Source organism: Saimiri boliviensis, chromosome 13, assembly GCF_048565385.1.
Source record: "Saimiri boliviensis isolate mSaiBol1 chromosome 13, mSaiBol1.pri, whole genome shotgun sequence".
Lineage (NCBI taxonomy): Eukaryota > Metazoa > Chordata > Mammalia > Primates > Cebidae > Saimiri > Saimiri boliviensis.
In genome coordinates this window covers 44,782,911-44,798,012 of record NC_133461.1, presented here as the reverse complement: position 1 = coordinate 44,798,012, position 15,102 = coordinate 44,782,911, and the positions used below count along the sequence as shown (strand labels likewise).

Below are 15,102 nucleotides of genomic sequence, written 5' to 3'. Positions count from 1 at the left end.
ATTACAAGCCTAAAGCAAAATTTGAGATATGATTAAGAACTATGGGCTGGGCTGAATTCGTGGGACAAGGTATCTCTGGCTATGGTTGTGCATTTTTAGGACACATTTTGCTGGTCAGGATCCTAACACAAAGTACAGGTGGCAGTCCTACCTGGTTCTATCTGAAATAGGATATGACACTATTTTCTTTCTATTTGTATGAAAGTATATGTGTTTATGATAAAATATTTTAAATTACAAAAAGAAATAATGCAAATATTCACATCCATAGATATGCATTTTGACTTTTTGGTGTAATTTTTTTTTTAAGGTCCTGAATTTAAAGTTGTTATCTTTGGTAGGGTCAGTCTAACAAGGTCTTTCTTATCTACTACAAAAGCAGAAGTCTCATTAATTTTTAAAAATTCTACATTGAATAAATTTATAATGTATCTTAATACTCATAGATTTAACCACTATTCTGTTATTGAGAAATTTGTATATTTAAACTTTTCTATTATAGGTTATAAGTATATATTCATGGTTTCCATAAACATTTATTGAGTATCTGTATAAGTACTGTTTAAGCACTGGAATGCAGCAGTGTATACAAAATAAAAAATTATTGCCCTCATAACGGTGTTTTCAGTGGTTGTTGTGTTCTTTGTTTACAAACATCCTTAAACCTGCATCTTTGCTGGCTTTGTTCTTGGTTATTTTCCTAAAGTTGTTTTTTTAGAAATAATGTTACTGAGTTACAGCCTATGAACGGTAGGTTCTTTACATCTATTGATGAATTTCTTTCCAGGAAAGCTCTAATTTACACCGAATTGGATACTTCAGCACATGTGAGTCATTATATCAAAATATCTTTACCAGTATCAAATATTAGTTTATATATATATATATATATATATATATATATATATATAATTGGGATAACGTGTTTTTTTTTCATAAAATAAGTGTGGGAGGTAAAAGAAGAAAATATATATAAAGTAATATGCTGAATGCATCACTCATATTAAGTGCTCAACAAATAACTACCATTATGTTCAACATGTTGTTTAGAACTCACGCATTTATCACAATTACTGGGAGACAGACTTAAAAGCAAAATATGTAGGCAAATTGTTAAAGATCTTTTTTTTTTATCCTGAACAACAAAGGTAGTCCCATGCTACGGGAGTATTTCTATGCTATTTATCCCTAATACCTTTAAGAATTTATTATTTGTCGGGCTCCAGGTCGAATGTTTTATAAACAATATTACTTATTTATCACCCAGAGATACCATATAGATATTGTTACATTTATTTAAAACATGAGAAACCTAGACTTTAAAAAGTTACATATATTTTAATGTTCTTAGAATAAATAATTAGCATAGCCAGGATTCAAATTAAGAAACATCTGACTCTAAAGTCCATGCTCTTTCTACTGAACCACATTTCCTTTGCAACAGGAAGAAAAGTAGAATCAAAGTTCAGATAATTAAATGGAAATACTGAAAAATCAACATACCATCTAATTTCTGACAAGCAAAGCACTAACCCAGTAGAATAGAGGAGGAAATTATGTTCCCATGTGATATTTACAACAAGCTGAATATAGTTTTATTATGTTCTCAAATGTTTTGCACCCATTAAGACTCATGAATGTCCAATGCTTTACTTCTATCACATTTTTCATGTTTATTTACTCCCTCAAATGTGTCAGGAAAATGAAATTTCCTAAGGCTTGACTAAGGGATTACCCAGTAGCCACTGAGGGACTTTAATCCTGCTGTACCTTCACAATATTTCTGTGTTCCTTGTACTCTCCATTCCTTTTTCCCGGCAAACATTTCCCACTAATACAGATTCGATATTCCAAATATTATGATTAATAGCAGTTTCTTTTTCATTCAATTTTGGCAAAGTATTCTGCCTATGAATGCAGTGGAAAAAAATCTTAGTAAATAAAAACCAATGAAACAAGCAAAAAAATACCAGATCAAAGTTACAAATATGGAACAGGGAGAGATAGGAAAGTGATTATGCTAGAAATGTATAGCATAAATAACAGCTTCTAAGCTGCTTAACTCAGAAACAAGAAAGTTTAGGGAATTCCTAATTATTAATTACAAAGAAATACAATTTTATCAAGAAAAATTAACTTTTTTTAAATTCTAAAATCTGAGGCCAATTACTTTTGCAGGTTTTTTTGAGCATATTGATAATGTGACTAACTCCCTTATTGGTTTGAAAAACCAAGAAGCAACGGTCAATCTTGGCCATTACTTTACCAACCTTGATTAAAAGCCAAGGATATGGTAGCAATTCATAACTCAATAAAAGCTATTACATGTGGGACAAGAGTAATATGCTCTAGATTTGGCATGCTATAAGGCCTAAATTCTTTAGGATAAAAATTAATGACTTAATAGAATGTTCGTTTTATAACTACTTAAAATATTATCAATCTGGAATTCTTATAGAAGTTGCATAGCACATAAATCAAGCTTTAGTTTATTAGAGCTGTTTTGTTCTATTGACTGAACTAAAGATGTTCTAAGTACCAGTAGAAATTATGCCCTCAAAGAAACTTTTTAGAAGGTTCTAAAAAGAACCTTAAAAGGTTCTATTTTACTCAAAGGAAGGACCTTTAAACCTTGTTTCAGAGGTGAACAAACAGTAGTTGAAGGGAAGTCTGAGAATTTAAAGAACAGTTAAAGATTAGTCAAAATATCTGAAAAAGTACTCAAAACAAATCATAGACCTCTAAAGTTATGAACCAGCTAATCATGGACTGGAACTTTCTAAGGACTTAACACATTGTCATTTTCTAGCATTGAAAACAATCCCCCTAGTATGATTACTTTGAAGCTTTCAGCTTAACTGAATCGTCGGTGGTCAGAGCCTAAGTCTAAAGCCTTGTTGACTCTACCAAGACTGGCATGAGATGTCCTGGTCCTTAAATTCTACACAGTTACCTAAAAGCTTACCTTGGGAAAAATCCCTTTAATCACAAAATGAATGTGTTAAGAACATTTGCACAGTATTATGAACATGAAATTAATTAGCATGTATTAGTAGTTTTTCATAAAATAGAATTGAAGAAAACTATGCCTACTTTATTCCTTCCTTTTTACTTAGTTTTGACTAAGTTCTAGCACTATGATTCTAACCTGGAACCTGAGTGACCTGATGTTCTCACTTTTCCACCAGAATTCCATTATACTCAAGCAAAAAACAAAAACAAACAAACAAAAAAACCAAAAAACAAAAAACAAAACTCTTCAAGATTATACAGCTTACATAGAAGCTTTCAACTGGAGTGCTAGGAAGTACTTAACATCTGGTGAAAGCTCTCAACATTTTTGGTTGCAATGTCACATTCTTTAAACAAGTCTAGATGGTTTTCTGTTCATTCCATTAACACTATAATTGAATACATATTACTATTATACTGACTTAGTCCCCATCCCAATTGGCTAATTTTATCCTGAAACTTGGCCAAATACCTCTTTTCAGAATAGGGCAGTTATTGAAATTGAAAACATGGAAAAACTGGGACAAATCGTTTGTAATAGCTGAATAAATTCTACCTCTAGAGTTTCAAAAGGTTATTTCTTGGAGCTACCCTAGAAGTGATACTGCTGTAATTAATTTCTAGATGATGGATTAAAGATTAATTTCAGGCCAGGCTTAACAAATATAGAAAGTTACTTAAAAGGAAACATGATTCCCAGACTTAGAGTGTTCTATAGATTTTTATGAATCAGTCCATGAAAGATAATAGGGTCATTACATAGGCAGAAATCGAATTACTATAAACCTGAGTTATCTAAGGAAAATCTAGTAATTTATTTTTAATTTAGTACTACTCTGATGCAGATATGCATGTGTATATTATAGAGGTACTTAATGCTGTATATATTCAGGCTCAGAAATTAGCAGGAGTGATTAACAATTGGGAATGGTTCTTAGTTCCTTTCTGGTGCTTCTTTCCAGTGATCACTCAGCTCCCATGAGATGAGAAAATGACATGATTTATACTTTCTTTAATCTTGCATGAATAAAGACAGAAAGGGAAAGTGTTGTCAACAAGATGGCTCACTAAAAGTGCCTGGAACTCATCCATTTCACAAAAAGGACCAAAGCAGCAAATAAACAATGAACATTTGAATGCAGTGTCATAGAGAGAATGCTGGAGTGGAGCAGAGGAGTGGGAAAGCAATTGTGGTGATTGGAAGTCCAAGAGAGCAGCAGGAAGGCACCTGGCCTCTGCAGCCCCACCTCCCGTGCCTGGATCAGATGGGCCCAAAGATAGGGGCAACTTTCCTTTTCAGGAAAAAGGTAAACAGGAGAACCTCATCAGCCCCCACTGCCATTGCAAATACCTACAGTATTTACTACAAGAGAATTCTGCAGTCCTTATAAGTCCTGAGCCCAGTTTGGAGAGCTGCTGAAAATGTACACAGTTGTATTGCTTCAAATTAGAACAACTTATGCACTCCCCCAGGCCCCACCCACCTCCCGCGAGCCAAGCTGCTGCGGCACAGCACTATCTTGATACCAGAGTCACCTCTAAAGCGTTCTCTCCTCTGGAGGCCAGTAGCCACTGCACCTCTGTAACACTGGGGCTTCATCTTCATTCCAAGCTCATGTGGCTAAACACCACAACACTAGCTGTGTGAAGCCTAGGTCCAGGATTGGCTGTGACTCTGGTCCTGTACATCATAGAAACCAACCCCCCACCTCCAGTAAAGGATCTGAGTCCCACTCAGGAAACCACCCCACCTTGAACCAGTCAAACTGCTACATGTCCAGCCCTGAGCAGTAAAAGTCTCTGAGCCAATAAACAGCTAGCCTGCACCTAGGCTAGCCAAGAAACCATAGAGCCATGTTCCAGGCTTGAGAAATGGCTCCATGTGTTTCCACAGAAGACATGCTGCCACGCCAGCTGATCACCTTTGTGCCCATATCTGAGTCTCAATAAATAGTCTCATGATCCTCCCCTGGCTGAAATGCCCTCATGCCAACCAAGCATCTGTGTGCCCATGTTCTGGACCTGAGAAACAACGCCATGGGGCACCTCTAGCAGACACAACTCCAGGTCAGCCAGAAAACCAGATGGCCATGTGCCGGGCATGAAAAACAGCCCCACAGGCCACCCCTGGCAGACATGCCTCTAGGTTGGCCAAATGGCTGTGAGCCTGGTCCCAGGCCTGAGGGGAAAAAAAACAAAACAAAACATGGACTGACCTGACCTGAAGATACACCTGCAGCAGTTGAGCAACTACATGCCCATGCCTCCAGCAGAGTAACAGCCCTGTGGTGTCAACCCCAGTGAGCCAGACCCTAAGTTAGCTGTTCCATCATGTGCACATGTGTCCTTGATCTGAGAAAACGCCAAGGGAGTCCACTCTTAGCAAAGTCACACCACCACGAATTACCTCACTTAGGCAAGTGAGACACTTGAAAATGCCACTAGCATAGATTACAGCTAAAGAAACTATGTAGAGACTATATTACTGTATTCACCTGGGACTAAATACAATGAACTTTACAGAACTGATACCCAAGACTCATCAATATGAACAAGTTTCCTTTCATATCCTACTCTACAAAACTGGAATAGCCAACTGTCCCACCAGATGCATAGATAACAACATAGAGACACAAACATGAAAAAGCAAGGAAAAATGACACCTTCAAAGGAACACAATAATTCTCCAGTAATATACCCCAATAATAAAGAAATATACAAAATGCCAGAAAAAAAGAATTCAAAATAATAATCATAAGGAAACTTAGATACAAGATAACATAGATCAATAAAATCAGGAAACAATTTATGATTTGAATTGTTTGAGAAATCCAACAAAGATATAGATATTATTTAAAAAAGAACCAAACAGAAAACTAGAGCTGAAGAAGTTAGTAAATGAAATTTTAAAAAAATAGAATCAAGAGCTTCAATAACAGACCAGTACAAGAAGGAAACAGAATTTATTAACCTGAAAACAAGTCTTTTCAAATAACAAGACAGAGGAAAAAAACTAAAAAGAATGACACCATTAATGAGACAGCATAAATGAACATAGATTTGTATTATGGGCATTCCAGAAGAAGAAAATAAAAAGATGTAGAAAACAGACTTCAAAATTCAGTACAAAGCTGTGTTAAAAAAAAAAAAAATAGCATAGTACGGGCATAAAAACAGACACATAACCCAGTTAAACAGAACAGAAAATTGAGAAATTAATTCACATATATACAGCCAACTGATTTTTGACAACGCATCAAGAACCTGCATTGGGGAAAGGGCAGTTTCTTCAATAAATAGTTCGAGGAATATTGAATATCCACCTGCAGAATAATGAAACTAGACCCTCTATATAAAAATCAGCTCCAAATTAGTCAAAGACCTAAATGTAAGACACCAAACTACAAAACTACCAGGAGAAAACAAAGGAGAAATGTTTTAGAACATTGGCCCAAGAAAAATCTTTTTTTTTTTTTTTTCCAAGGCAGAGTTTCGCTCGTTACCCAGGCTGGAGTGCAATGGTGTGATCTCGGCTCACCACAATCTCCGCCTTCTGGGTTCAGGCAATTCTCCTGCCTCAGCCTCCTGAGTAGCTGGGATTACAGGCACGCACCACCATGCCCAGCTAATGTTTTTGTATTTTTAGTAGAGATGGGGTTTCACCATGTTGACCAGGATGGTCTCGATCTCTTGACCTCATGATCCACCCACCTCAGCCTCCCAAAGTGCTGGGATTACAGGAGTGAGCCACCATGCCCGGCTGAAAAGATAATTTTTATAAGACCTCAAAAGCACAGGCAACAAAAACAAAAATAAATTAGATTATATTAAACTAAAAATCTCTGCACAGCAAAGGTAACAGTCAACAGAGTGAAAATATTACCTAAAGAATGAGAGAGAATATTTATAATATATTAATTCAATAGGAGATTAATATCCAGAGTACACAAGGAACTCAAACATCTTAACAGCAAAAAAAAAAAAAAAATCTGATTTTAAAAGGGACAAATGATCTGGAAAGATATATTGTAAAAAAAAAAAAAAAAAAATACAAATTGCTCACAAATACATGAACAAAAGTTCAACATTTCTAATTACCAGGGGGATGCAAACCAAAACCACAACTGTATCATCAAACTCCAGTTAGGATTGTTAGTATAAAAAATATGAAAAAAATAAATGCTGGTGAGATGTGGAAAATTCATATACTGTTGGTGGGAATTAAAATTAGTACAGACACTATGGACAGCAGGATCGATGTTCCTCAAAAAACTATAAATAGGAGTACTATATCATCCTGCAATCCCACTACTGTTTATTTATCCAAACAAAATTCATATATTAAAGGGACATCTGTATCCCCATGTTTATTGTGGCACTATTTGCAATAGCCAAGATATGGGATCAAACTAGGTGTTCAGCAACAGATAAATGGATAACAAATAGTGGTATATATACACAATGGAATATTACTCAGCCATAAGAAAGAATGAAATCCTGTCATTTGCAGACACACAGGTGGATCTGGAGGACATTTTGTTAAATAAAGTAACTCAGGAACAGAAAGTTAAATACTACATATTCTCATTCATATGTGAAAACTAACCAAAATTGATCTCACAAAAATAAAAAGTAGAACGGAGAATACTGAAAAGTGGGGTGGGTAGGAGGAAGTAGAAGATACAGATTTTTTAAAGGATACTAAAGTATGGCTAGACAGAAGGAATAAGTTCTAGTGTTCCATACCACTGTAGGATCACTATGGTTAACAAATAATATACAGTTTCAAATAGCTAGAAAGATGATATTGAATCTTCCCAAAACAAAGAAATGATAAATGTTTGAGATGATGTATTTGTTAATTACCCTCATCTGATCACTATATTCTACATGTATGGCAATATCACTATGTATCCAATAAATAGCTACAATTACTATATGTCAATTTAAAAAATAAAATTAAAAATAACAGAAAAGGGGGGTACTCTATTGTACGTTGGCAAAGCAATTACAATAGAGTCACATCAAACTTGCATTGAATCTTTAAGTTCTATTTTATAGTATCAAAAAAATTGAGAAAAATAAATAACCTCTTTGCAACATCTCTTTCATAAGTGAGTACCTCAGATAAATAAAGAAATATGTTTTAATAATTAAATGTAGTTTGTGATAGCCATGGGGAAATACGTGAAAGATGACAAGAGTTTTCAGTCAATTAGAAAAATTAAAATACACAGTTAAGTGGCCAAGTAAGTGGATAATGATATCTTCATTGATATAATCAAAGAAAAAAATGAACTGATCACTATATAGAAATATATTAATTTTTTAAAAAAATTATAAACATATATAAGATTATTGCATATGCTAAACCATATAATTATATGTTTTGAATTTTAATTTTTTCCTATGCCTGTTTACTTTGCTTACTAACTTATATCTTAGAAGACATGATTAGCTCATTCAACACCCATTGGGAGAGAACATAGGTCAATTGAACAGCTGGATTCAAGGTGGAAACAACACCCCAATCTTTCAGTACAGAAAAATTTACACATCCTAAATTTAGATATCACAAAGGAAAGTATTCATTGAAGATAGTGCTAGTGACAGGTCTTGGAAATGATGTACAGACTGTATATTTTCTATGTATTTTTTTTGCTCATAAGTCTTCAATAAGAAAATGGCAAAGACAGGAGGCATGTATGTGTGTGTGATGGGTGGAAGCAGCCTGTTGAAGTGGCCCTTGCAGGTGCAGTAAAGTGGGGTGGACTTTGCAAGTCTGATGTGGTGTGGCTTTGTGCCCACACCCAAATCACACCTGGAACTGTAATAATCACCACATGCCAAGGGCGGGGACCAGGTGGAAATAATTAAATCATGGGGCAGTTCTCCTGTATTATTCTCATGATTGGAAGATTTCATATGATTTGATGGTTTTATAAAGGGCTTTCCCATTTGCTCAGCTTTTCCTCTCCTGCCACCCTGTGAAGAGGTGCCTTCAACCATAATTTTAAGTTTCCTGAGGCCTCCTCAGCCATGCAGAACTGAGTCAATTAAACCTCTTTTCTTTATAAATTACCGAGTCTCAGGGATTTCTTCATAGCAACGTGAGAATGGACTAATACAAAGTCTCTACCACAAATGGCAGAGAGCTGCTATTCAATACATCTCTTACTTAGGAGTGGGTTTGAAGCATATCAGCAATTATTTCTGCCAGAAATGTGGTCTAAAAATTTCTGGGTTCTCTAGAATTCAGCAATTCATAGGCCTACTAGAGGTACTTCCTATTCTCACATTACATAAGGTAAATGAACACCTCTCAGGATCCCTTCTTCCTATGATAGGCAGAAATTGTGTGTTAGATACATAGGATAAAGCTGAACTGAGCACCACACTCCTGGTGCTCCAAGTAGTTTATGGTTAATAACAGCAAAATGTAGAAACAAGTGTGGATTAGCTACATTGAGCCCTCATCCACTTATTCAAGCTGAGGCTTTAGAGAGAGGTGGTTTTCTTCATTTTTATAAGAAGTGACTTTTTTGAAAGACTATTAACCCTTAAATTAAAATCTAATTATCAAGATTAAATCGATACAATTCAGGTAAATTGCTCGCTTTTCATCATAAGTAAGAGGAACACAAAGATATACAACCTTGAACTTTCTTCTCACTTCTGCTATCTTATCTTCCATTTCGTCTGTTTTGTGTTTGGTTAGGTGAAAAAGAGTACCGACACGATAAATCTCCTTATAGATGTTCTTGAGATGTTTATCATTCTTTAACTTCATTTTTGTCAAAGATTTTATTGCAGACTCATGTTCTGATTTTTTCTTTATACTGTAAAAATAAAGCAAAAAATTAATGATTATTTCAAAAGCGTATATAGTGAGACAAACATTTAATAATAGTAAAAAAGGAAGAAGATCATATTTTATGTTGTTAAAAAACTGCTGGATAAGTAAGGAAAACTTGAATACAGAATATATGTCCCTGGACTCCATTTATTTTGCTACTTCTGATGGTTACCCTAATTGTCAGGCTGTTTCCAATTTCAGAAGCATAAAAGCATCAGTAAGAAAGGCTTGGGAAATACGGTTGCTTGGCTTTTTGAACATTTAAAATCCTTTCTATACTCCTTTCCATTTCACTTTTTGAATTCCATAAAGGTGTTTTTACTAGAGAATACGTTCAATGGAAAAGTCTAAACAAAAACCAAAGTGTATACTAGGGCAAAGTTTCTCAACTTCAATATTATTGACATTTGGGGTGGCACAATTCTCTTTGTAGGGGGGATGTCCTGTGCATTGTGATATGTTTTGCAGCATCTCCCACTAGATGCCAGCAGCACTGTTTCAGTTATAACAGCCAAAAATGTCTCCAGCCACTGCCAAAAATCTCCTGAAGGCACAAAATCATACCTGTTGAGAGCCACTTGAATGAAGCAATGGTTCTCAATACTAACTCCAACTTATAGTAACTTGCAAAGGATTTAATAAGACTTGTGCTTCCAAAAATTCTGAATGGATTACTAGGCTTATAATAATACTGTATATAATCAATCTGGGGTAAAGCTCCAGCGTCACTATTTTTAAGCACTCCAGGTGATCCTAACATGCAACCAGAAAGCAAACTATGGATATTAACTGGAGCAGTATTTCTAAAGCTTGTACATACATAAAAATCATGGGGAGAGCTTTGAAAGTCACATCCTAGGCTTCACTCTCAGAATGTGGTTCAGTAGATGTAGGATGGGTCTGAGAATATGTTCCTGGGTTGATGACACTTAGTTGAAGAACACACTTCATTTAAGTAGCACTGCTCAAGAGGTTAGGGTGAATACACATGAATGCTCTCATTTAATAGAACACAAGAGGAGATTGAATTCATGTGGCCAAATCAGCTGATCATGAGCTGCACTGATCCCTCATTCTCACCTATTCCAAAATAGGATGAAAGAATGATGTAGAAATAAAAATAAACATACATTCAAGGCATGTAGGACACATAGCTAAGGCTCACAAACAAGGTAACCATCTCTGTAGAATAGAAACAGGGTTAAAAATCAAAGCAGGAGTAGAAGAGAAGCATAAAACTAGCTGAAGGTATTCCACCAGATGAGTGACCAGTGCAAGGTTCACTGACTCATGGCAGGCCTTTGCATGAGCTGTGCTTGATGTGAAAGGATCATTCACTGACTAGGACTAAAGATACATAGAGAGCAAGGAGAGAAGACATTGAGGAGAACAGATCCTGAGACCAATAACTCAACCGAGCTGCATATTGAATCAGTAACTGCAATAATGTTATCCCCAATATCATCTTTGGATGATTACTGGGAATCAGAAAAGGTGACCATAACTGGAAGAATTTAAAGATTGGTGAATTGGGACCCCGTAGGGTGAGGTAGAAGCAATGACATAACTTTAGTTGGAAAGAGATGAACAAGAAGATGTGTGTGTATGAGAGAAAGAGAGGGGTGTATGTGTGTATGTATGTGTGTGTGTTACACGTGTGTGAGAGCCAGAGACAGAAAAGGGACCTGATTATTTAGAATGAAAGGCTTCAAAAAAAGACACCAAGATATATTAAGAAATATATTGTTTCCAAAGACCTAGCAATCAGAGTGTGAATCCAATCCAAAGTAGGTGATACTGGTTTTACGAAACATTTTGACAAAGAACTTAAACTAAGTACATGTAAAATGCTCAAATATCTAAGTAAAGGAATAACTTAATTTTGTAAAAGGAAAATAAATTTTGACACACAGCAGAAATAGGACAAAAATAGGTAGATGGGGAAGACAATTTATAAGATTAAAAGAAATAGAGACAGAAATAATTAAAATAGTTTTGAAATAGAACCAAAATCTCCAAACTGAGAAGAGTCAAAGAGAGTTTTGGATTAGTAGACAGGAATGAAGTACTAAGATATTCACTCAAAAAGCAGCACAAAAAATGTGTGTGTGTGTGCAACCACACACAATATATATGTGTGGCATGTTTGTGCCTATACATAGTATATGTATACTCTTGAGTCTATGTGTATTTATGTTTGTGTACATATGCATTTTGTATTAGTGTATATGCATTTGTTATGTTTACTGTGTACATATGTGTATATGTGTGCTTATCTTTGTTTATGTATGTGTATATAGGTATGTGCATGTTTATACATGTATTTGTTTTGTGGAACACAAACAGTCCATGCATTAAGTGGAGTGGGATCAATGTGTGGTATGTGTTTGAGTATGTGTTAAGTGACATAATCTTTGATTTGCAGAAAGAACAATAATGAGATGTATTGTGGAAAGACTAGAGAAAGTTTCTATACTCCCTGTGAAGATGATTAGTTTAAAATGAGAAAAATTCCTAGATGAGAAAACAATAGGACCACAAACCAGAAAACAAAATGGGTTGTGAATACTGAACATTATAAAAATAAAAAATCTATAGCTAAAGATACTGTGATAAAATAGTAAAATATTAAAGATACTTATTAAGGGCACATAAAGTGATATAATAAGCGCCAAAAGAAAATTACTTTCAAATGTAAGCAAAAATAAATGTGACGCTATAGTTTCATACATTGCTAAATCATTATTCAAGATAGATGAGCTAAATTGGTGTAGGTTAAGAAAATTTACCAGAAAGCCTTTGTTAAAATAACTATTAAAGAATCACTTTAGCCACAGCAAAGTGAACCAAAAGAATAAATAAGAAGATATGAAAACAAAAATGAATGACAAATGTCAGCAAACATATTTAAGTATTGATTATGAAAAATTATCATTTGAAAGTGAAACTATGGCACCAGACTATTTAAAAAATAGAACAGTGTAAAGATGTTTAATAGTAATTAATTTTTTACGAAAATATGTGTAATGCTCAGGAGGATAATGGAAATACTAAATAATTCCAGATTTATTTTAAATGTTTATAATTATCTAAACATGTTTTAAAACTAGTGTCAATAATTAGGCATATCATAATACACATATTGAAAGTATACCTACTAAAATCATCAGATTATGTTTTAAAAATAAGATTCACTGCTGCCTGAAAAATAAACACTGAGGACTAAATCACCCAAAAAAATGGAAAATAAACATTAACACAACAACATTCATATTACAAGATATAATTTAAGGAGAAAACCACAAATAAGAAAGAAGGTAAAAGTAGATAATAAAAGAAACAATCCAACAAGAAATGAAATGTTTATTTACATCAATGCCTCTGCTTATATATTCTCGAAATACATAATAAAAATGCAGAATTATGAGAAGCAATTGACAAACTACCAGACGCCTATCAGAACATCACAGGATAGGAAATAGGATAACAGGTAGCAGGTGTAGATAGCAAAACTGTACCCCAAAAAATTCAGTACCAAAAAGCAACAGATCATCACATTGAAGAGTCTTACTTCATGCTGCGCTGAAAAAAGTAAACACACACACATAGTTAGAAACAAAGTTGTGAAATTTCAGAACTCTGAAATAAGAAATTTCTAAAGTTCCCAGAAAGAAAAGATAAATTATTTACAAAGAAATTACTTCCAAATTGCTATCATATGTCCTACCAAGCAAAACTAAGTAAGAAAACAATTTAAAAATTCAAATTAATGAGAAAAATTGACACTGGGTCCAAAATATGACACTGAGAAAAGCCTGGTTGAGTCGATTCAATAGAGAATTGAATGTGAGTTCACAGAAATAGATGTGTGTGTGTGTGTGTGTGTGTGTTTAAAGATTTGCTACAAAAAATAGAAAGAGAGATGAGTTTCAGTACAAAGGTTTATTTTGTTTTCAGACTTTATTACATGAGCAATATCACGCAAAGCTTATGTGCTGTTAAAGAGAAATAGTGATTCATGGGAAAGAGAAAATATTTATATTCTGCACGAGTAACCTGGCAAGAGATTGAGGTAATTCTCACTGATTACAGATATACATCTATACTCCCTATGAAGAAGATGATTTGTGTAAAATGAGGATAATATGGATATTAGGATTGAAGAGAGGGAGAAGACATAAAACAGTCATCAGAAAAGCTGAATTGTCTAGAAATTTCTTGGCCATGCTGAATTATCACTTGAGATTTATGGTCATCGAATTTAAGTTATATTCAAAAGTAAATTTACGGTGCTGCTAATGAAGTTTAACCATGAGGGCCTCTAATGGGCCCCGGCCCCTTTCAAAGTTCTTGGAGTGTTTCCCCAGCACTGTTTCCACATGGTCATACGTTTTTATAAAGTTTGTAGAAACAAGATACTTTTAATCACAATGGATGAAGATCATTCTCTCTTTCTAATATAAGGTACCCACTGTCAAGTGGTATAAGTTTGTAGAAACAAGATACTTTTAATCACAATTGATGAAGATCATTCTTTCTTTCTAATATAAGGTACCTGCTGTCAAGTGATATTCAAGTGACTGTAGGTATTTTGTATTCATAATACTGTATTCTTTTTATCTACTGCCCCCATATGCTATAAACTCTAGGGTCCACCAAACCAGGATCCACCCCATGAGACTGTTTAGCATAGCTGTGTTTTATTTTAGCCACATTAAGCTACTAGGAAAAGTTCCATGAAGAAAGCTGCTGGTTTAGTTCAGGGATAGGGCTTTTCAAGTCATAAAAACAGTCTTGAATGTCATTTAAATATGTGCTTATTTTGATCCAACATAATTAGCTTCTGTAAGAAGGGAAAGAAGAACAAGAAGATGGGATATATAAATCACCATGCTGTTTCCACTTTAAAAGGATGATAGATTGGTCATCATAGTGTCAAATATTTGCTGGAGTGAGGGTGCTAGTAGAGTAAGCTAGAAAAAGAGGTGTTGGTTATCTGAGAGTGGATACTTAAAATTGAAACCAGGAAGTAACTCAATTTTTGGAAATGACAAAAATAGAGTAAAACTATAAGAGAAGGTGGTTGGTGTGGGATGGGAGAAAAAATTGTTGAAAATGAGAGAGCTAGTGGATTGAAAGTCTAAGTTCTTGCATGGACTGTATCACCCAAATTCACATTTCAATGCCTCTGCAGAGGCAGAATGTAGGAATAGAAAGTATAATTTATTTTTAGT

The 15,102-nt window shown here is 34.6% G+C and overlaps 1 protein-coding gene across 4 annotated transcripts in view; it reads right to left on the bottom strand.

The window, feature by feature from the left end:
• Positions 1-15,102, bottom strand: part of CCDC178 (coiled-coil domain containing 178) — a 538,381-nt gene that overhangs the window by 282,376 nt on the left and 240,903 nt on the right. For all 4 annotated transcript variants that reach the window (XM_074383637.1, XM_074383636.1, XM_039463712.2 and 1 more), the window contains one exon: positions 9,668-9,851. In XM_074383637.1, the coding sequence (XP_074239738.1) occupies positions 9,668-9,851 (184 nt within the window). The remainder of the gene's footprint in view (positions 1-9,667; positions 9,852-15,102) is intronic.